This window comes from Mus caroli, chromosome 10, assembly GCF_900094665.2.
Source record: "Mus caroli chromosome 10, CAROLI_EIJ_v1.1, whole genome shotgun sequence".
Lineage (NCBI taxonomy): Eukaryota > Metazoa > Chordata > Mammalia > Rodentia > Muridae > Mus > Mus caroli.
This window is the reverse complement of record NC_034579.1, coordinates 114527349-114549040: the sequence shown is the minus strand read 5'-3', so window position 1 is coordinate 114549040 and position 21692 is coordinate 114527349. Positions and strand designations below refer to the sequence as shown.

At 45.0% G+C, this 21692-nt stretch overlaps 1 protein-coding gene across 2 annotated transcripts in view; it reads left to right on the top strand.

Annotated features, from left to right (window-relative positions):
* Positions 1-21692, top strand: part of Srgap1 (SLIT-ROBO Rho GTPase activating protein 1) — a 267065-nt gene that overhangs the window by 117626 nt on the left and 127747 nt on the right. For both annotated transcript variants that reach the window (XM_021173834.2, XM_021173833.2), the window contains exons 2-3: positions 3956-4151; positions 9786-9948. In XM_021173834.2, the coding sequence (XP_021029493.1) occupies positions 3956-4151; positions 9786-9948 (359 nt within the window). The remainder of the gene's footprint in view (positions 1-3955; positions 4152-9785; positions 9949-21692) is intronic.

Sequence of the window (21692 nt, the reverse complement as noted above, 5' to 3'; positions counted from 1 at the left end):
GCTCTAGTCATTTTTATCATCCCCCAAAAACCCAAATCCAACAGCAGCCACTTCCTATGACGCTCTAGTCTTCCATTCCCCCCCCCCCCCCCCCCGCCCAGCAAAACACAGCTACCTTCTGCCTCCATGAGAGATCCCATCCCAGAATGTTCCATTCACATGAATGGAACAGTAAGCTTATAGATCTGTGGTTGGTTCTTTTTTGAGACAGGGTCTCGGGTGATCCAGACTAGCTTCAAACTTGCTGTATAGCTGAGGATGACCTTGGATGACCTTGTCTCCTGGCTCCTCCTCCCTCTACTTCCTGAGTCCTGGGAGAACAGATTTGTGCTACCACTCAGTGTGTGTGATGCTGGAGCTCAAACCCATGGCTTCGTGCGTGACAGGCAAGCACTCTGCCTGCTGGCCTGCAGTAAGTTTACACTCTGGAGGTTCAGAATTCCACTGTAGAACTGTGCCACGCTCTGCCCTCTTTGGTTATTGATAGGTTTATCTCCACATCCCCCCTTTGCTAGCAGTACTGCCATACACACTCATGTACCTGGCTTTGTATGGAAATATATTTTCACTTCTTATTCTATATATCCTGAAGTAGAAATGCTGACTAATCTGGTAATTGTGTTTAACCCTTTAAGGAAGTGCCAGGATATTCTGCAGTGCCACTGAGAATATTAAAACTTCGGACAGCAGCATATTAGGATTCTGGTTTTTCCATCCCCTCTCAAACACCCTTTGCTCTCCCTGTTGGTATCAGGGCATCTGCTCTGCTTTCGGTTTTCATCTCCCGGTAGCTGATAATATTTAACAGGTTTTAAGAGTCCGTTGGCCCACTTTTTCAACATCCTGGGAGGAACACTGACTAAGGTCCTTTGCCTATGTTGTACGTTGTATTTTTTTTGTCTTATTGTTGAGTTAGAAGAGTTCTTTGCATCAGCTGCATACAAATGCCCTGTCCAGTGTATGATTTGCAAGCACACCTTGCACCATGTGGGACTTGGTGTCCTTCTACTTCCAGCTGGGTATAGCTATACTTCCTATCATCTTCTTTATTATTCGAGGCATCGTGTCTCCCACACCTTTATAGTCCACAGTCCTCCCTCCCTTTGTTACAAACGGCCTTTAGCACTGTAAGACTCCTGTGTCCAACCAGCTGAAGCTGCTCAGAGCTTGGGACTCGGCCTAACCTAAGATTCAAGCTCAACAAGGATGTGCTCAGCTATATTAAAATGACCCTTGCGTCTGGAAATAATGATCCCCATCAAGACTGAGCAGAGACAGCTGCTAGGAAGGGCCTTAATGGACCACCCTAGAATCTGGGGTTGGGAAGGAGCCCGTATTCCTTGGTACAGAACTAAGGCTCACGGTTTTTCTAGGAGTTTTGATTATTTCTCCCCGGTTGAAGAAAGCCCATACAGCTGTTGGGTAACTGATGAGATGTGTAGTGAAGCTACTTTTATTTCTTATTGGATAACAAGGTGAGAGGAAGTGGGGGTGGGGTAGACCAGTTGGTCCTTCTACGGTAATAGACTCATTTTCTCTTAGCACAGCAGGATTTGCTAAAAAATATCACTTCATCGCAAAAGATTTACTGGAATTCCTGAATGAGAAATACCCGAATCTTTGGGTTTTTTTTTCTTTCTTTCTTCATAAAACAGAAATAACTATGTATTTTTAGGAGAAAATGTTTGGCAGCCATGCTGATTATAATACTACATTGGAAACCACTTCCTTTGATCGACTGTGAGCCAGATGCCCTTCCTTGTAGTTAAAAGTCTGTTGGTGATGCATTTTCTCCAGTGACAGCCACATTTCCTTGAGGTTGGGAACAGGATCCCTCAGCCCAGAGGGAACCTGAGGTCCACCTCCTTGCTTTTGCCAAGGGACCCCAGAAGCAGCATTGCCTGGAGCATAGCAGATCTCAGGACAGACCTCTTCAGGCTTCTCTGCCAAGCTGTAGCTGGGGCTTTAGGCAACTGCTCAAAGCCACTGAACATGAGGGAAGATAACACAAAGTGTTGCATTGGTCAGACTCACAAAGCAGAGACAGGGACCCCAGGGAGAACCGCACTGACCAACTGCTTCTTAAACTGCTTGCTTTGCTTTTACGCCCAAATTTACTCTTTTTAAGGCAAGGTGGTGAAGGAGTAAATATTATTATAACTCAGTATTAGTCAAGTCAGCAAGTTTCCTGACCTGCTCCTGCACCCACGCCTTAACCAACCGTTAATGAGTTTAACCAAGGGGATACAATCTGCCATCCACTCTGTCTGGAAGGGATCCTACTAGGAATAGAAGAAAGTGCTCTTGGGACAGGATTCCTCTGTCCCCGCTGAGTTAGGCTGCTGGCCTCTTTTGGGGCAACGTGCGAACATTGTGGCCAGAGGAGCACTGAGCTTCTCCGCTGAGAACACTCCTCTTGTCTTTGGAAGTTAGCCTTAGGCCACGGAACAGCCGTGTGTGCTTCGTATGACTTGTTTTCCAAACACAGCGTCTCTGCAGCAGGCTCTTACAGAGAGTTCTGCCTGCTCTGTGTTTGCTTTGTGTTTTCTCTGAATCCACAGATGCACATTCCCCATGCTTCTAATGTATTGAAACGGTCAAAGGCATCCCAGGATTGTGTGTGTCGGTAAAGGTGTCAGTTTGAACAATGTGTATCAAGCCAAGGCTGAGAGAGCAGCCTTGGTGTTGTGAATAGAATCCTAAGTTGGAGTCTGTGGGCTTGCCTGGTTATGAATGGATTATTTGGATATAGAAAGGAGTTATTTTTAGGTCCGGCATGTCTATAAACCCTGAAGCTAAGTGTTTTACAAATGAGGAGTGTATGCCCTAAATAAAATTGCCAGATGTCAGTCTCTGCGTGTGCCAACTGACAAACGCCTCACGACTCCGACGTCTGGAAGAGATGGTGCCCATTTCTTTTCTATCTATGCAAGCTCAAAAGGGAAAGCCAATGTAAAACGCCACTGAACATTTTATAATGCACTCTGATGCCAACAGCGCCCCAGCACTGGGAATTATCTGAAAGGCTGTAATTTCTTTCTCTCATGACTCAATGTGTGTTTGCGGCACTGCAAGTGTGAGACATGTTTCTATTCAGATTTGCTATATATTTCCCTCAGCCCCATATCATTTTTTAAAAAAGAAGGTCAGCAGATGTTTTAAAATAAAGCAACCAAGGACCAGTGGATAAAGGTGCTTCCACCATGCCGGGGCCTAGCAAACACAGGAGTGGATGNTCACAGTCAGCTATTGGATGTATCACAGGGCTCCCAATGGAGAAGCTAGAGAAAGTACCCAAGGAGCTAAAGGGATCTGCAACCCTATTGTTGGAACAACATGATGTACTAACCAGAACCCCGGAGCTCTTGTCCCTAGCTGCATATGTATCGAAAGATGNCCTAGTCGGCCATCAATGGAAAGAGAGGCCCATTGGACTTGCAAACTTTATATGCCCCAATATAGGGGAATGCCAGGGCCAAAAGAATGGGAATGGGTGGGTAGGGAAGTGGGGGGCGCTATGGGGGACTTTTGGGATAGCATTGGATATGTAATTGAGGAAAATATGTAATAAAAAATATTAAAAATTAAAAAAATAAAAAATAAAAATAAATAAAACACACACACACACACAAAAAAAAAAGGTGCTTCCACCAAGCTGGCAATCTGTGTTCAATCTCTTAGACTTACATGGAGGAGGGACAGAACCAACTCCTACAGGTTATCCCTGGTTTCTGCACCCACTCTGTCATGCACATGTGTCCACATGCATGCACACACAAAACTATGGTGAATAAATGGCTATAACATAAAAGTAAAAACCAACCTGGGTGCAGGACTCCAGCAGAGGCCATCGACAGGGCCACTCGTGTGACAGGAGCCACTCTGCATGCCTTGCCTGTGTGTGCATCTTGGTCACTTCCATGACATCACCGGGGGAATTCTTGTCTTTCCTCAGAAATCCGAGCCCAGCTGGTAGAACAACAAAAATGCCTGGAGCAGCAGACAGAGATGCGAGTTCAGCTGCTCCAGGACCTACAAGATTTCTTCCGGAAAAAAGCGGAAATCGAGACGGAATATTCTCGGAACCTGGAGAAGCTGGCAGAAAGGTTCATGGCCAAAACAAGGAGCACTAAGGACCATCAACAGTTCAAGTAAGAAAGGCTGTTTCCAGCTGTGGGCATTGCTCTAGGGGCTGAGAGCTTGGCTAACATGCATGGGGTCATAGGTTCAATACTTGGGGTCAGATGGGGAGACAGGGGAGGGGGAAATAAAGAGGGAGGAGGAAGACTCGAGCTATTGGTTCAATACCGGGGATACAGGTAGGGGTAGGGGAGGGAGGGAGAGGAACGGAAGGAAGGAGGTAGTGAAGGAAGGATGGATGCATAGAGAGACAGACAGACAGACAGACTGGCAGATGGAGCGAGTCCTGATTCAGATTCACCTTTCCAAGGCCATGGCTACCTTGTCTTTTCTCCAGATCTCTTTGGCTCTAGACATTTCCTCCTTTGTTTATGAAGTTATTGGCAAACATGTCCCCATAAATCTAACAGCCTTTCGCCATTCCCACTTATGCTACATAGACATAAGTTTGCCAGCACTTGGGAGGCAGAGGCAGGTGGATTTCTGAGTTCGAGGCCAGCCTGGTCTACAAAGTGAGTTCCAGGACAGCCAGGGCTATACAGAGAAACCCTGTCTCGAAAAACCAAAAAAATGTTTGTATTTTAAACCAATGTTTATAAAATTAGCAACTACAGAAAAGGAGCTGATATCAGCCATAGTGGACATTTGAAAGGGTAAAGTTAAAGCAGTTGTTTTAGACAAAGGCCTCAAGATTTCTCCTCCTCATCTTCTTCCCCGCCACACACACCTTTTTCCTCCTCTTACTCCTCCTCTTTAATTTTTTTCCATTTCTTAAAACTAGGTCTCTCTCTGTAGCCTAGGCTAGCTTGGTACTTATGACGGCCCTGCCTGCCTGCCAAGTACCAGGATTATAGGCCTGCAGCACTCGTTAATGACTTTTGTATGAAAATCAGCAATAACTTCTGTTTGGGTTTCATGTTCCTGGGGACCATGCCCCACCTTCACCCAACATATTTGCAGTTAATTATAATCAAAACTTTTTAAAGCAAAGACTTTCAGTAAGAACTTATGGGTGAGCATGGCTAATCTTTAACATTAATGTACTTCATTAGATTAGAAAGAACATACAGGTGATCTGTTCAAGAGACTTACTTTATAATGTAAATCCCAGGGTCACAGAGACAAGCAGGAAATCCGAACATACGTATGCAAACAAGGGCAAGGGGCAAGCCCGGGTACCACGGACAGAGGAGGCCGAAGCATGGTCTGTAATGGAGGTAGAGAAGGTGTGTGTGTGTGTGAGAGGGGGGGGGGAGAGGGAGAGAGGGGAAAGAAAATGAGAATGAATGCATGTATGTGTGTAATAGTGCACAGACATGCTGTGCACCTACTACAGAGACCAGAAAACCTCAGATGTTACCCACCTCTCTCCACCTCCTCAATGTTGGGGTCCATGGCTCAAATTCACACGCTTGTGCCTACAAGGCAGGCACTACCACCTGAGCCATCTCCCTAGCCCTAAGAAGAGTGACCTGTAAGTAGGCACATACTGACAAGCTGACTATGAAAGGGGACTGAAGAAGGGAGCCTCGTGGTTAAGAGCCAGAAGGGAGGGGTTGCATACCCAGGTTTGTAAAATAGTAGTTCTTTGAGAGTACGCTGTCATTGGGGGTACAGCATGGCCACAGGCATTAATTGGAGCACACCACAGACTCTTACATGTCTTTGTGGGCAGTTTGGCCGTTGTCCTGCAGACGTAGGAATCTTTGCAGCATTTTAAGTTGACCTGACCACACCTTCATTCAAGTGACAGGCAAGGTTGTCAGCTACCGGAAGATAACCAGGAAGGGAGAACACCAAGGGGCTCTCATGATTTGTGGCCTTGTGGTCTTAGCCACCCTAGAGGGAGGGGCAGATACCCAGATGGAGAGATCGTAAAATGAAAGGAAATATGGCCTTATGTTTCAGAAAGCTCAGGGGGCCAGGGAATCTGGCAACAGTGGCGCCATAAGCATCCCAGAAGTGATGGTTACAATGTAACTGATGCGCTGGTGATACACCTGGATTCCTAGGGAGGCGAGGGATGCTTCCATAGTCAAAAGAGAAAGGACAAGAAAAGTGAAGGTCTGCGTATTCACAAAGGTGCCATCCCTTAATCCTACAGAAGAGCAGGTGGCAATGAGGTCTCCACAGGATGAAGATTTATAAAGATAAAGAAAGATGAAGACAAGGTTTCCATTGTAGGCCTCTCCTCGTTGTCCTCCGGTTCCAGAGGATAGCCCACCCCAGTGGTAGAGGAAATAAAACCCGCCTACCCTCCCACACAGGGGCAACAAAGAGACCTGCCTGCTCAGCCTGGGGATTGGGGGTGCTACTGAGAACCGAGCCTCTTTCTTCTCGGCAACCTTGAAGTTCCACTTCAAACCTTTCCATGACCTTGAAGCCCTGTTCAAAAGGAGAGTAGCCAGGTTAGCAAGAGGTCCTAGCAGGTGGAGGTCAAGCCTGGTAACCTGAGTTCAATTCCCAGAACTCACATGGTGGAAAGAAAATAAACTACGGAAGATTGTTCTCTGACTGACCCCCATGGGCATGTGCCCCTTCAACTAAATGCAATTAAATATTTATGCATGCAGCTCCAAATTGCCTTTGACTTGAGCATTCTTCCTGACTGAATGTAGAGCTGAATGTAGAAATGGATTATAAATGGATCAGAAACTCAAAACCTAGCTTCATTAACAAGCCAGCCAGACCTGGGTCTGAATAATGACTACTGCATGACTGTGCTACATACCTTCTCTGAGCTTTGGTTTTTCTACCAGAAAGCTCATGACCGTAATTGGCAAAGTCTTTGCTGTAACTGGTGTATGGCTTGCGCATGTGAAACACGCATGTGCATAGCCTTTCTTGTTTTCCTAGACAAATGAGTCTTTAGCAGAATCATGCTCGCGCTCATCGAAGCTAGACCTTGGATCCTGCTTTTACACCGTTTTGGGGACAGTATCTGTGCAAACAGTCCTCAGCCTAAAAGTCGCTACTGCAAATAAAAAGAGCAAGGCTTAGATTAGCCTCCCACACAAAGACTCACTCTGATACTCACTTTGGTCCTTAACCAATCTTTGGTAGGCTTTAGAGCTCTCTTGTTGACAGTCAAGACACAGTGAGTGGCTGTGGTAAGGACTAAATAGAGTTAACGTGAAGTCTTGATTAGAGCAAGCCTACCAGATAAAAAGAGCTAACTTTATATGCTCAGCACTTACTATGCGCCTGAGGCATGATGGCAAACATTCAAACACAGATCGGAACTCAAGTCATCTTCGTAATGACCTCATAAGACAGGTTATGCTATTTATCCATTGTACAAAGGGTCTGAAGCACAGAGAGGTTAGCACTGGTGTCCCATGGCCACACAGAAAAGAAAGTCGGAGCTGAGATGAGAACCTAGAGCAGGAGCCCCCCCCCCAACCTTTCATTAATAATGATGCAAATTTGAGACAGGCTCTCTCCAAGTTATCCAGGCTGGCTTGGGATTTGGTCGTCTTCCTGCCTCAGCCTCCCAAATTGCTGGGATTGCCCACCTATATCTCCAAGGCTTGAAGTCCCCAGCCTCAACCTGTTCACTACTTCTTAGTAAATGATAGCTGCTATTATTACCATATTATTATTGATATTACGGTTGGTGCTAATAGCAAGGCAACGATAATAATGTGTCTTATCCAATTGATGAAATACCATTTGATGCTTTCATCTGAGTGGACACTGAGAACACGAAGATGCATAAAATATGCTCAAGGCATTGGTGAGCTCCTTCAGGACAGAAGATAAGCCTAGTTTAGATGAACACATAGCAATTGCTTATGGGGTTGACTAAACAGAGGATGTCAATTGAAAGGCTCTATGCATCTGCTGTGTTGCACAACATTCCTTCTTGATGGTTCAGAAAAAAATGTCCCAGTTCAGGGCTAGAATCATAGGGTGCAAGGAGGTTTCTTTCTGGGCCCCTTTCTGGTTGTAATCTTGCTTTCTTTTCCTTTTAGACACAGATTGTAACTCTATTTAGGTCTTTAGGATGGTAAATATTTTCTTTGTATTTGTTTTTGACACAGGGACCTTATTATAAGGCATCCTTGAATGTGCTGCATAGCCCAGTCCAGCCTTAAACTCTTGGCTTTCCTGCCTCAACTGCCCAGGTTCAGTGCAATATGAAATGTAGAATCTGAGCGACCCAATGATAGAAAGGCGTGACTTCCATTTTGTTTCCCCTGAGTTAATGTTCAGTCGTAAATGTTTATGAATAATAAAAGCAGTCCATCTTGCTGGAAGAGTTGGCTCAGCGAATAAAGGGCTTGCTGGGCCAACCTAGTGTCCTGAATCCTGATCCTGGAACCTGTGCATAGTAGCACACAAGTATCTGTAAACCCTGCACTCCTGCAAGAAGACGGGAAGCAAAGACGTGAGAATCCTTATTAGTTTAAAGGCCACAGAGATAAGTAGTGAGGGCCCCTATTCACACGATGTGGAAGGCAAGGGCTCCCATTGGAGGTTAACCTCAGACCTCAACACCAGTGCCACGTCACACGTGCTCTCCTGTCTCTCCCCCTCTCATGTACTCATGCAAATTAAAAAGAAGATCAATTAGCCGGGCGTGGTAGCCCACGCCTTTAATCCCTGCACTCCCTGCAGGCAGAGGCAGGTGGATTTCTGAGTTTGAGGCCAGACTGGTCTACAAAGTGAGTTCCAGGACAGTCAGGGCTTTACAGAGAAATCCTGTCTCAAAAAAACCAAAAAAAAAAAAAAAAAAAAAAAANANAAATNAANAAAACCCTACATCTGATTACGTCCTTTGCCCAGGTTAAGCACAAACACTGCCACATTGCTATTTCATGGGTTAGTTTTTTATAGTCAACAACAAAAAATTGTACTTTTAATTTCTGTTTTCAAGCAGTAACAATTTAGTTGCTCGCCGTGTCGGGATGGCATTGTTCTTTGAATATGTGTGCATATATGTCTAAGTTTGTGTGACTTTGTAGTTCATTTGGTTTTATCATCTAGAATAAACCAGGATCATTTATGAATCTGAGATGGCTCTGTGAATTTCATTAGGACGTGTGATATGCCAAGAGTCTGCAAACCTTTGTTTCCATTCATAGGCCTCGAGACAATACCATAAAGCTTGGGTTCTCCAGGAATGGTTTTTGGAGGCTGGAGTCTATGCATCCAGGGATTAATAAATAACCCTTCAATTTGTATTCTGTGGCAAGCATGCCTAGCCAAATTTCTTTTCCAGCAGTAGGCTGAACACTCAAAGCAGACTTTGTGAGCTGCGGCAGACAGGTCTGTGTGTGAGACAGTAGCCAATAGATTTTCATGTAAACACAAGTGCTTTCCTTAGCAGGGTGCTAAACCTGGGGGCTGCCTAAGGACTGTCTGGGTTGGGCTCCTGGGGCCCTGGTCAGAGGCTGGGAGGCTGTACCAGGGTTTTTGAGCCAAGTTTTCTTTCCAGGCCTGGTAAGTTGCAGGATCCCTGCAGGCTGTAGCGTGCCCTGATCTAAGAAACACTCAGACCACAACGACAGTGGCAGGGCAGCCACATCTGCCATGGCTTCTCCACCTGCATGAGGAGTCCTCTCTCTCTCTCTCTCTCTCTCTCTCTCTCTCTCTCTCTGTCTGTCTCTCTGGTGGTAACTCTGTCCTTCTTTATCTCTCAGGAAAGACCAGAACCTGTTGTCTCCAGTGAACTGCTGGTATTTGCTCCTGAACCAAGTGAGAAGAGAGAGCAAAGACCACGCCACCTTGAGTGACATCTATCTGAACAATGTCATCATGCGGTTCATGCAGATAAGTGAGGATTCCACCCGGATGTTTAAAAAGGTAGGCTCCACACACCCTGCCATGGTGTGCTTCCAGATAACCACCTGGCCCCAGCCACCTAAGAGAAGAGAATTAAAGGCGCAACTGTCCTAAGGACACAAGTTAGAGGGTAAAACCTGAGCATGTGTATCTACACTTGTAGGCTTGTGGTGTGTATGTGTGTGCACATATGTGCATGTATGTTTTAATGTATACATGATTATCCTACTTATATTCAGAAAATTAATGAATATTTTACCTGAAGAACATGAGCAAAAGAAATATTTCGGTGATGGGTACCTGCAGGGTGCTAGAGAAATAGGTCAATGGTTAAGAGCTTGCACAAGTTAGCTTATACTCAGAGGATCCAAGTTTGTTTCTGGTACCTAGGTTGGGCAGCCTGCGACTGTCTGTAACTCTAGCTCCTGGGGGATCTGAGGCTTCTGCCCTCCATAAGTACCCACACTCATACCCATATACAAACACACACACACACACACACACACACACATTTAATTAAAATAATATTTTTAAGTATCTGCAATTTCACCTTTGTTTCCTCTGACCCCCCACACCTAGACAGGAGGGCCTCATGTGCTTCTTTCCTGGCTCACACGTGACCAGGCTTGTAAAACACATCACGTGTGGTCCTCCCAGGAAAATGTTATCACAATGTCTCCTTAAAGCCCAACCTCAGAGGCTATTCGAGACTGAAGTGGGGAAAACAAGTTCCACAGGGCCCAGAAAATTCAGTTTCTAATATGTTAGAATTCTAATATGTTAGAAAGCTTCCTCCTTCCTGAATCCATTTACAGAAACAAACAAACAAACAAACAAAACAAAGCAAAACAGCAAAACCCGGGCTTCTAAGTCTTCATGCGGCCGTTGGCTTCAGCCAGCCCGCAGCGAGTACTTTCGTTGTTTATAGACATTTCAGTTGAGGACAATAACAGAATTGGAACATTTCCTGTATGAAGTCTCCTTGCCTGGCTTTCAGTTTCTATGTTGAGAGCATGGATCTCCACAGACCTTCTCAGCTTCATGTTAGAATGGTGTTCCCTGCCTAGTCTGATAACCAGGCCTTTCTTCCATAACTTTTTTAGCTTCAGAGAAGGGGGTGTGCAACCCATCGATTCAGGCTTTATGTTTCAAAGGGGCCTCTTAAAACAAGGGGACAGTGTCACAGAGGCCAGCTGGAAGGCAGCTCAGCTGTGCTTGATGTAGCCACAGTAGATGTGATTTCTGACCTAGAAATGGAATTTGGCGAGTTCTAAGACACTGTATGCTGTGTTAAATAGAGAGAGGGGGAGAGAGAAGTGTTTTCAACAAAGGAGAACTTTCTGCGTTGGATCTAAGACTAGGCAGAGAAATAACATTTTAAATAGAAGAGCTCTGTGTGTGTGTGTGTGTTGAATATGTGTGTGTATGTATATATATATATATATATATATATATATATATATATATATATGGAGAGAGACAGAGAGAGAGAGAGAGAGAGAGTGTGTGTTTCAACTGAGCCAGGGAAGTGAAGGAATAGTCTTGCTCCTCCACGAGCCCCCTCTGTGTTTGTAGTGTGGTTATATCTGTGAGCATGTGCAGTAGTAGTCCAAGTGCTAGGCATCACGCTGCAAAGATGGAAAAAGACTGCTCTCAGGAAAGTTGCAGCAAATCCACGTTTGGACACTACTACCCCCAACATGGGGGCCTTGACGAGGATTCAGCCAGGTCTTACAAGGCTAGCTCCTCATTTATTTATCCACCGAACAAAACGTCTGTAAGCCGTGAGGCCGGCAAAGCTGACGTGTCTCTACTCCCAAGGAACACGTTATAATAATCACGCAGTCCTAAGCTAAAGAGACGTGTAGCCCACTGCGGGAGCCTGGAGGTTGGAGATCTTCATTTAGCCTAGGAGACAGAAAAGGCTCCAAATAAGAGGCAAGGAAAGACACGGGGCCTTCCTAGGGCCTGCAGGAACACGTGTGTATGGGAAATGCTGAGTTTGCTGGGACTGGACTGCGGTTCATAGGATTAGAACGGGTGATGGGTAGAGGCTAAGATGGGCTAAATAAGGAGAGACCTCTCATGACAAGGGACAAAGGACTTAACGAAGCTGTAGAAACAAGGATGGTAGTGGCCTAGTCACCTGCATTTGGCTCTTCTACTTCCTAGTGTTGTGATCTTGGGTGATTGTTCTTCACATTCAAGAGAATGCCCTGTCTCTACTCTTCCTGAGACTGAACAGAGCAAGTTGACCAGAGGGAAAGCCTGAAGCTCTGTGAGCCCTGAGGCTTGGAGATCCCCTGAAGTTGTCTCTTATCCAAGCGGGGAGCCTTGGGTTTTAGGGTTTGGAGCCCTTGAACTTGGAGTGCTCTTAGGAAAGGCAACTGCTCCCTTCCACGGAAGGGAGTTCTCCAGGGCGATTCCCAGGGAGGGACCAGATGTGAGTTCTAACAGCCCACAGCCAATATTCCGAGTAGTTGAGGAAATGAAATCCTAATTTTTATAAAGATGAATCTGGTGAATGCACGGTAAATAAAAACGCAAGCGGACACACGCCAGCTTGTTTGCTATCAGAATCCATTACTCACTTAGATGCCGAGGCTTACGGTCTATGCCGTAGATGCCTACAAACTTGGTTGTTGAGTGGAGGTGCTATATACAGCCTTCTCTCTCAATGATGGCTGATGAGCTGGAGAGGCTCGGTCATTACAACCACAGAGACAAAGCTGACTGAGGAACTGTCAGCCCACTAACATGCAAACCCAACACAGCCCAACCGCAGTCGTGGACGCCACGCTGAAGTCCCAATCTCAGGTCCTTGGACTGCTAGACTTCTCTTTTCGGCTTACTTTTGAGCTGTTGTGTCTTGTGTTTGTTTCGGTCTTGCTGGGGAGCCAGGGCTGTCTCAGGGTGCGATTCTCTCCTCTCGGCCTCTCTGGTGCTGTGATTACAGACCCGCACCACCACATCTGGCTTTTTCTTTCTTAGGCAACAAGTTTCCAGTTCTCCAGCTGTTTTCCCGATGTTACAGTGCTACACCGACTTAGTAGCCTATTCTCTTATCAAAATGAAATCATTACAGTGAGCCTGAAGTGGCCTTTAGAATAATTCGGGCACCTTTGGTGTGTGCTCCTTTGGGAGAGAGTTTGGGGTGTCCTCATTTTTCAGACCATCTCCTGTCTTTATAGAGCTCTGTACCAACGCTGTGTGCTTGATAGCACTGGCCTCTTAAACATAATCAGAGGCAGAAGCCTTTTATCCAAACTGTTCTGTCAAATCAAGAGTTTGGAGCAGGTAATTGCAGGAATGCTTTTATATCCAAATGGATATGATTACCAAGAAGACTCTGTAAGAATTCCCAATTCAATGCCGAGTGGTAGGGACCTAATTCCTCATTAGATCGGAGCAGTTGTAAAAGTCCTTGCACGTGGACTTGACTCAGAAGTGGATATAGAAGCAGTTCTATATGAACCTGATATAAAGAGCACCAACTTCTGTGCCCCAGCTCATAGAACCTCACAACTCCTAGAGAGGACAGATACTATCTAAAAGCCACATTTTGGGGTGACGGAAGAGTGTGCTCAGGGATGTGAGCCGAAGAGAAATGCTTTCTACGCACTCTGTCTTTGCTCATAGGTGTGAGATGGTTTGTAGCTACTCCCGACTTTCTTGGTTAGCTGGGTGGAGGGGTGATAATTGGTTGTTTTATGAGAATGGTCAAACACTTTTGAGATTAGGTTTTGGTTTGGCTGTAGTCCACCCCTGAGCCCCTGAGCATACACTGGGAGACCAGAGTTCTCTGTATGCTAACACAGAGGCACATGCTCACCCATAGTTATTGCTGCTCTATTAACAATACTAGGGATGGAGCTAGGCTTGGTGTCTATTGACTGAAGAATGAATAATAAAAATGCAGTACATGCATATGATAGAAAAATTTTTAAAGGTTTTATTTATTTTTTTATTTATGAGTGCACTGTAGCTGTCTTCAGACACACCAAAAGAGGGCATCTGATCCCATTACAGATGGTTGTGAGCCACTGTGTGGTTTCTGGGAATTGAACTCAGGACCTCTGGAAGAGTAGTCAGTGCTCTTAACCGCTGAGCCATCTCTCCAGCCCCGATAGAATTTTTTTCATATGCAAACGGGCAAATGAAATTTGCAAATAAGTGGATGGAACTGGAAAAATGTATATATTCCATGACGTGAACCAGGAGCAGAAAGACAAATGCCATGTAGTACCTCTCATGTGGGCATCCTCATTTTGACCATTTAGATTTCTGTAACCAACCTGAAGTGCCTTCTGAATCCAGGAAGCTAGGACAGGGATATTGGACTGGGGAATGCTTTAGGGATGAGCACTAGGGGCAGGAAGGTTTCAGCAGGCCAGGGGGTTGGGGCTGAGGAAGATGAGACTGCAGTAGGAGAGGGCTAGTCAAAACCCACAATTATATCAAAAATCTAGCGCTGTGTGAGCTAATTACAAAGTATAAGTTTAAAAAACAAAAAAGGAAGAAAAAAAGGGAGATGCCCCGGGTAGCTAGATAGCACTAGTCCTAGAACCTGGGGGGGTGGGAGGGCTACTGAAACCACCACTCCCAGCTCTCATGGGAGAAGCCTCTCTTGTGGATGGCGAAGACAGAGATTCACAGCTGGTCCAAGTACAGAGACTAATTAGTTGATGCCGGAGTACTCAGCTCTAAATGAAACACAAACACCATCACTGCCCCTCCCGAGGCTCTGGGAACATAACGTGAGGCAGGACAGAAATATTGTAAGAGCCAGAGTCGGGAGAAGACTTCTGTATAACAGCGACTTCTGAGGGGACAAAGCTGTCGTACTCATGGACACACAGCGCCAGCTGTAGTTGCCTGTATAAGACACCCCTGTAGTCATTATCCCACTGCTGCTGATATTGCTGTAGACTGGGCCTGTTGTTAGTCCTGGACTGGGGAAGGATTGCAAAGCTCTACCACTCCCTGCTCAACAATGGGCTACTGGATTCTAGGGGCGGAAGAGTCCCTGTCTTCAGTCGGGTACCCATGGGTGGGCCTACCAGGCTCCAAAGGGCAGTTCTAAACCCATGCTCCAGCACATGGTTGAACTCAGTGGGTCACAAAAAGGACCTGAATGTGCAGGAGGGACTGCAGGGAATCGCAGAGGTTGATGGGTATGGGGAGGAAGGGTGGGGAGAGTGAGCATGCGCTATAGCGCACATGGACTCATCGGAGACCAGATGTAATGAAAAATGACTTTTTTTTTAAAGCCTGACTAAAGCTATCTGTGGATGGAGGCAGCAAATATGTCAGTCATCCACCCTAAAGCCGCTGGAGACTGGCCTCAGGTCGCTGAGAATGGCCCTCCTCTGGCCTAAGCACATGGGTTATCAGATTCAGACTCGGAGATCTGAATCCTTAGCCAAGTTTGGCCATGGCGGATTGTGTGACTTAATCTGACAGGGGGAGACATGACGGCTAAGATACATAGTCCTTCTTTCATTTTGCTTCTGACAAAGTAAGCGGTATCTATTTATATGCTTCAGTATGAAGGACAGAGACATTTCACGGGGATAAAGCCACCGTGCCAAAGGGAACGTTTAAAGTCCGTTACTTGTCCAAACAGATGTTTTAGTTGAAGTTAATTAAAAACATAAAGATACATACAAACCACTGGTGTACTGCCAACCTCTAAGGTTCTGACCTCGTTTTGAGAAAAAAGTAGGACGGCCCAGCAGATAAAGGTGCTTGCTGCTCAGGCTGATGAAACCGAGTTCGGGGCTTGAGACGTGGCTCAGCTGTTAAAGGGTAGGCTCACAACCTAATAAAGAAACAGAGTTGAGTCCCCAGAACCTACATGGTGGAATGAGAACTCCTACACATTGGCCCTCTGACTTCCATATGCTCACTATAGCTTGTATGCGACAGCTCACACACACACACACACACACCATGCGCACAAACAGATATTTTTAAAAACCTATACATTTTGAAGTATTGAATATGAAAACTGCCAACCCATTTCATAGTCTTATTTTTTAAAAATATAACAATACTTTATAATAAAATATATAACAAAAATATAAATATATTATTGGTAAATTAAAAATAACAGTAATTTCCTTATAGAAATGCAGGAGACACTAACAACATTTTAATTACCCAATTTAACACAATCAGTTAATGATTTTTCATCTTTTGAATATTGATGTGTATGTTCCTATGTGTACTATACAAACATTTTATGCTATGTACCTATATATATTTCACAATTGTATATATGGGTTACACTTATTTGCATGTTGCATATTTTTTTTAAATTGAGATACAATTGCCACCTGTAGTTTGGCCACCTGCCCTTTTCCTGTACAACATTAGCATTTCTCACACCTGGATACGACCCCTCAGATGAGGACCTTGATGGCCTCCTGGTATGCGTCACTGTGTGCATGGCTCCAGCCTTTTCCTGTCACTGGACATTTGAGTCTCTCTGGTACCAGTGATACTCAACTTAGGTTGCATAATCAGAAGGAATTGCCAGGTCAAGGGCAGCCGCAGACTTTCGCAGCACAGACGCCCTTCTTATCCTTTTGAGGTTCTGGTGCGGTGGCAGCCATGACTCTGACTTATCCAATTATACGTTCCCTGCAAAGTAAACGGACTGATCTTTGGCTTGTCTTTTTTTTATTAGCAGAGAGCAACCAGACATGAGTTAGTGTGCTTACGCAACATTCGTAAATAATATAGCAAGAACCTTTCCAGGGCATTTTAGTGCACTGTAGCAGAAGAATTAAATGGTGTTCTGGTGGCCGCAGGGGCAGCTTAATTATTGATACGAGTAAGAAAAGCCCAAGCCAGCATTAACCTCTGGCTCTCTTGAGTCTTAGCATCCTTATGGGTAGTTCGGTTTTTTTCTAGAAGTAAATCATAACTGGACTGTTGTTTCTTATAATGGCAGAATCTCCTAAAGTCTTTCTATGAAATATTTTCCATTGGTTTTTGTGAATTACACACCAAGATGGCTGGCCCTAGTACATGCTCTATGAATGGCAGTGGTTGGTGCTGTTTCTCTTGGCTTCCTATAGTTGCCTTGTCGCCTAGCAACAGCAAGAGGAGTGTGACTCACCTGGCTGGAGGTTTAGCAGGTGAGCAGCTACAGACAAGCAATTTGCCATCTGTTCAGAGGCTTCATCAAAGTCTTAGGGGGAGTCAAGCCTACAATTCGAGTGTGTCTCCTTGAAAATGCATTACATAATGGTTTAAAAATCCAGCTGAAGTCAGCACTGTTGAAAGCTTTCTCCATATGGTGTGCTGCTTTGGTACCAGTGCCCAGACATCAGTAGTGGAACCAATAATTAATTACCTTGAGAATAGTTGCCTAGAAACATCTGAGAAGTTGTTGAGGTTTCTCTAGGATACTTTTCTTCTGTCTGGGACTCTTTGACTTTTAGATTCTGTGCATGAATGTATATACTGGGTAAAGGAGATGCCCAGAGTAATAATTACTTTAGAAACGAAAACCTTAAGGGAAACAATGTGGTCCAGGTCATACCAATGTTTAGTGTCTAATGAGATGGGGAGAGCAATATATGCAGGAGACAGTTTGTCCCCTAGTATTGTCCATAGAAGAGACACTTGCCTGTTGAAATGTACACTTTGAATTTTCATTATTAGGGTGAGGAATGAAATGAGGTCTTCTGACTGAGAAAGCAGTTGGGTAGAGGCAAGGAGAGCCAGGAACACAGAAACTAGAATGATCCTTCTGAGTTCAGGTATTTCCTGTTATTCTCGCTCCAAACCTTTCAGAGACTCCTGCCTCACCCAGAGGAAGGTCTAGACCCCTAGTTCTGATGACAGATAAATAGATAGACGATAGATTGATTGATAGATGGATATACGTGATAGATTATAGATAATAGATAAATGATGGATAGATGATAGATAGATAGATAGATAGATAGATAGATAGATAGATAGATAGATAGATATACATGATAGATAGATTATAGATAATAGATAAATGATGGATAGATGATAGATTGATAGATAGATAGAGAGATAGATAGATGATAGATAGAGAGAGAGAGATGATAGATAAACGATAGATAGACAGACAGACAGACTGAGTCCCTTTCTGATATGTTTCACATTTACTTGTCTGTGTCTCTGCTTCATTTGCAAGGACTTTTGCATTGTTCACGGTAATTGGTGGTGTACATGCTACATGCCCAACAGATATTTCTTGAGTGATTACAGTAATGGATACAAACTTAACATCTGTATTAGAAACAAGCAATCAATGTCATCCACACAACGTGAAACTCGGGGTGTGTTAGCACCATGGAGGATTTTCAGGGCCACATTTAAACAACACCTTGGCGTGCTGGGAAATCGTCCCCTTCAGAGAGCAGGGCCAGCCCAGAGACTGATTGTCTTTGTCACTGAAACAGGTAGTCTTGTCTTCCATGGACCACTGGCTGTGACAAATCGCAGCAGAAAGTACGGATAGTACCGTCCAGAGACGTGCCTGTAAAGAGGAAGAGAAAGGATGAAGGCACGTTGCTATTTAAACAAGAGTATGGGGCCAGGAAAGGTTTTGGTTTTGTGTGCATGTGTGAGTTTCTTGCTTTGGTCTTTCTGTCTGTCTTCTTAAACTCGTCAAAGTATCCAAGAGAAGGAACCACAGGAAAAAGGAAAGCCAGGCTGAGGAGAGAGCTTGGTTGATAATGCACTTGCTATGCAAGCATGACTATTTGAATTTGACTCCCCTACAACCCATGTAAAAATGTTGGGTGCCATGCCTGTTCAGTGTTGGAGACATGGAAGCACATGTAACCCTGGGAACCACTGACGAGCCAGCCTAGCCTTCTTCAAATCTATGAGAAATTCTGTCTCAGAAAACAAGGTGGTTGGCTCCTGAGGTTGAGCCCTGACCTTCACAAGAACCTGAATACACACACACACACACACACACACACACGGTGTTGGGAAAAAGAGACACACTCCAAAGGCTGGGCTGGGAGAAAACAAATATAACTCTATCAGATAAGGACCCAAAGGACAGACGGGATGATTGGCCGTCAGCAGGGGAGTCTTAGCAGAGCAGATGTCACAGTTGTCATGGCTGCAGGCAGTCCCCTTGGTAGGAGGAGAACACGATGCTATGGGATTCTCAGTTCCAGGTTCTCTGTGCCCGTGGAAGTGATCCCATGTGCTGGGATGTCTGTTGAGATCAAAGAATTTGCAGAAAGAAGAGAGGATTCTATAAACAACACCCTGGGGAAACTGAATTAAAAATATAATTCGATCTGAGAACAGAAGGAGTGTGCATTTTATAATGTTATCTTAGCGGTACTCTTAGTGGTGGCTGAGTCCTACAAGTGTGTTAATATATCCTTATTGCCAAAAAGAAAGAACACAGACTGGGTCTGGGGTATGACCTGAAATGTCAAAACGTCACAGAGGAAGGACTGCCGGAGACAGCCGGAGGGAAGCGACAACCCTACCATTTTCTCTGCAGTGAAGATGTTACTGGAAAGAGCACTGAAGTACCCATGTTAAATGAATACCATGCTTTCTCAGCCACACTTGGCCGTGATATACTGTACGCAGAACTGGCCCCAGTGATGTTCTGCCTGTGTCTGCTGTCAGCAGTCTCCCCCCCCTCCACACACACACCCTGCTCCCCATCCTGGCTTTAGGCGGTGGCGCTTGGGGCGGTGGGGAATATGAATCAATCAGATTGTTGAAAGCGCTGAAGTTCACCCTCTCAGGATACGGCTGGAACCCTGAGACGAGCATGGAACCAAGGCCTAGTCAACCAACCATCTGGGTGAGTGAGACCACATGAAAGGAGACAGACACGCTAAGTGACAGCTAGCCAGCTACTAGACATATGAATTAGAGCATCTTACATCATCCAACTGCCAGCGGACCACAGACGCAAGGGAGAACACCAGCCTGGAACAGAGCAATTCCCCAGTTGACTCAAAGCCCCCTGAGCTAAGTGAAATGCAGTCTTGTGCTGCTGAGCTTTGAGGCCCTTGTTACACGGCAAAAGCCTAAATGATACAGCAGGTAAATACCCGTGCTCGCCAACAGGAAAGGATGAGATCAAAAGGTAAATACAGGCTCCCGGGGAACGGAGTCAGCACAGTCCACAGCGTCTCTCCCACTAAGTGCGTCCATAAAACCTAAACACAGTGCAGTCTCAAGACTAAGTAGTAGGAGGCAGATGAAAGGTCAGACTTGAGAGATCTGCCAGATCGGCAGTGTTTCCTGTATTTTTCCCCTTCAGAATCTTCCAGCCTAGATGCCTGACAGCAAGGAGCCTGTGAGCAGGTACCAGACACCAACACAGACCTATAGATGACGCTTCTACTGTGAACCAGAAACAGAGCGGAGACAGGAATGTGTAGCTCCAGTGGCTGCTATTCCCACTTTCTTTGTGGCTCCGTACTCCTGAGTAACAGACTTTGTGCAACGGGTACCGCAACCCCATAAACGTCTTTATGGAGAGAGAAACTACCCTCCCTGGTCGATCAGCTGTTATCCATGCTTAGCAAACACCAGTTTTGGTCTTGGACATTCAGCCTGAGTGGAAGAAATAGATGAAACAGGCTAGGCTAGGCTCCTGACTCTATCAGACTAAAAGGGGGAGGCTAGAAAGCCAAAAAGTAATAGAGGTTACATAAACAGATCTCCTGAATTTTCCCATCCAACGTTTATAACGTCAGCATTTCTGAAAGAGGAAAAGTGTGATACCGTAATAAATATTTGAGGATAATTGCAAGAAAATATCCCAAATTCAGCAAATGACAAGTTTAGCAAGTCTATATGTTCAAGTTTACCGAATGTAGTCTAGATAAGCCCAAAGAGACCCAAATCCAAGTACAGAGAAACTGAAAGTTACAGACAAGAAAAACTGCTGGAAGCAGCCAGCAAACATAATTCTCGCTTTTTGAGACGCACCAGCTCACCCTGTGGAGTGCTCTGTCCAACTGTGGGGTGCTCCTTTCTCTCAGAGTCAGCAGCGCCTCCCAGCAGTGACACCCCAAGACTCAGACACTGCCAGATGTTTTCTTAGGCAAAATTGGTCACAGTTGAGAAATATTGATTTAAATTGAGTCTTCAATCCTGCCAAACAGGTATTTTTACTTTAAGGAATTGTTCTGGTTTAGTTTGATGATTTATAATCGTTGAGTTTATAAACTTAAAATAACAAACATGAGACAGTTTTTAAAAATTGTCTAATACCTTGCTTTTCATTTAAAGAAGCAATTTTTTAAAGTACTTTTTAGTACCACATTTGTTTAGGTTTTGTTATTTACAAAAGATCACACCTAATCTAGTTTGATTGGTTGGTTTTTGGAGTTTGGTTTGGTTTGATTTGATTTGGTTTGGTTTTTTGAGACAGGGTTTCTCTGTGTGGCCCTGCCTATCCTGAAACTCACTCTGTAAACCAGACTGGCCTTAGACTCACAGAGATCGACCTGCCTCTGACTCCCAAGTGCTGGGATTAAAGGCATGCACCAATGCTGCCTAGATCAAGTTCATTTTTTAAAAGTCATAGATGGGCCAGGAAGATGGTTTGGTGGGCCACACACCTGCTGTGCAAATGAACCCGTGTTCACATCCCTAGAACCCACATGAAGCCCTATAGCCTGCATCTGTAACCCAGGTGTTTCTTTGTCAAGATGGGAGGTGGAGAGAGGAATGCCTAGAAGTGTGTTTTCTCTCTCTCTCTCTCTTTCCCTCTTTCCTTT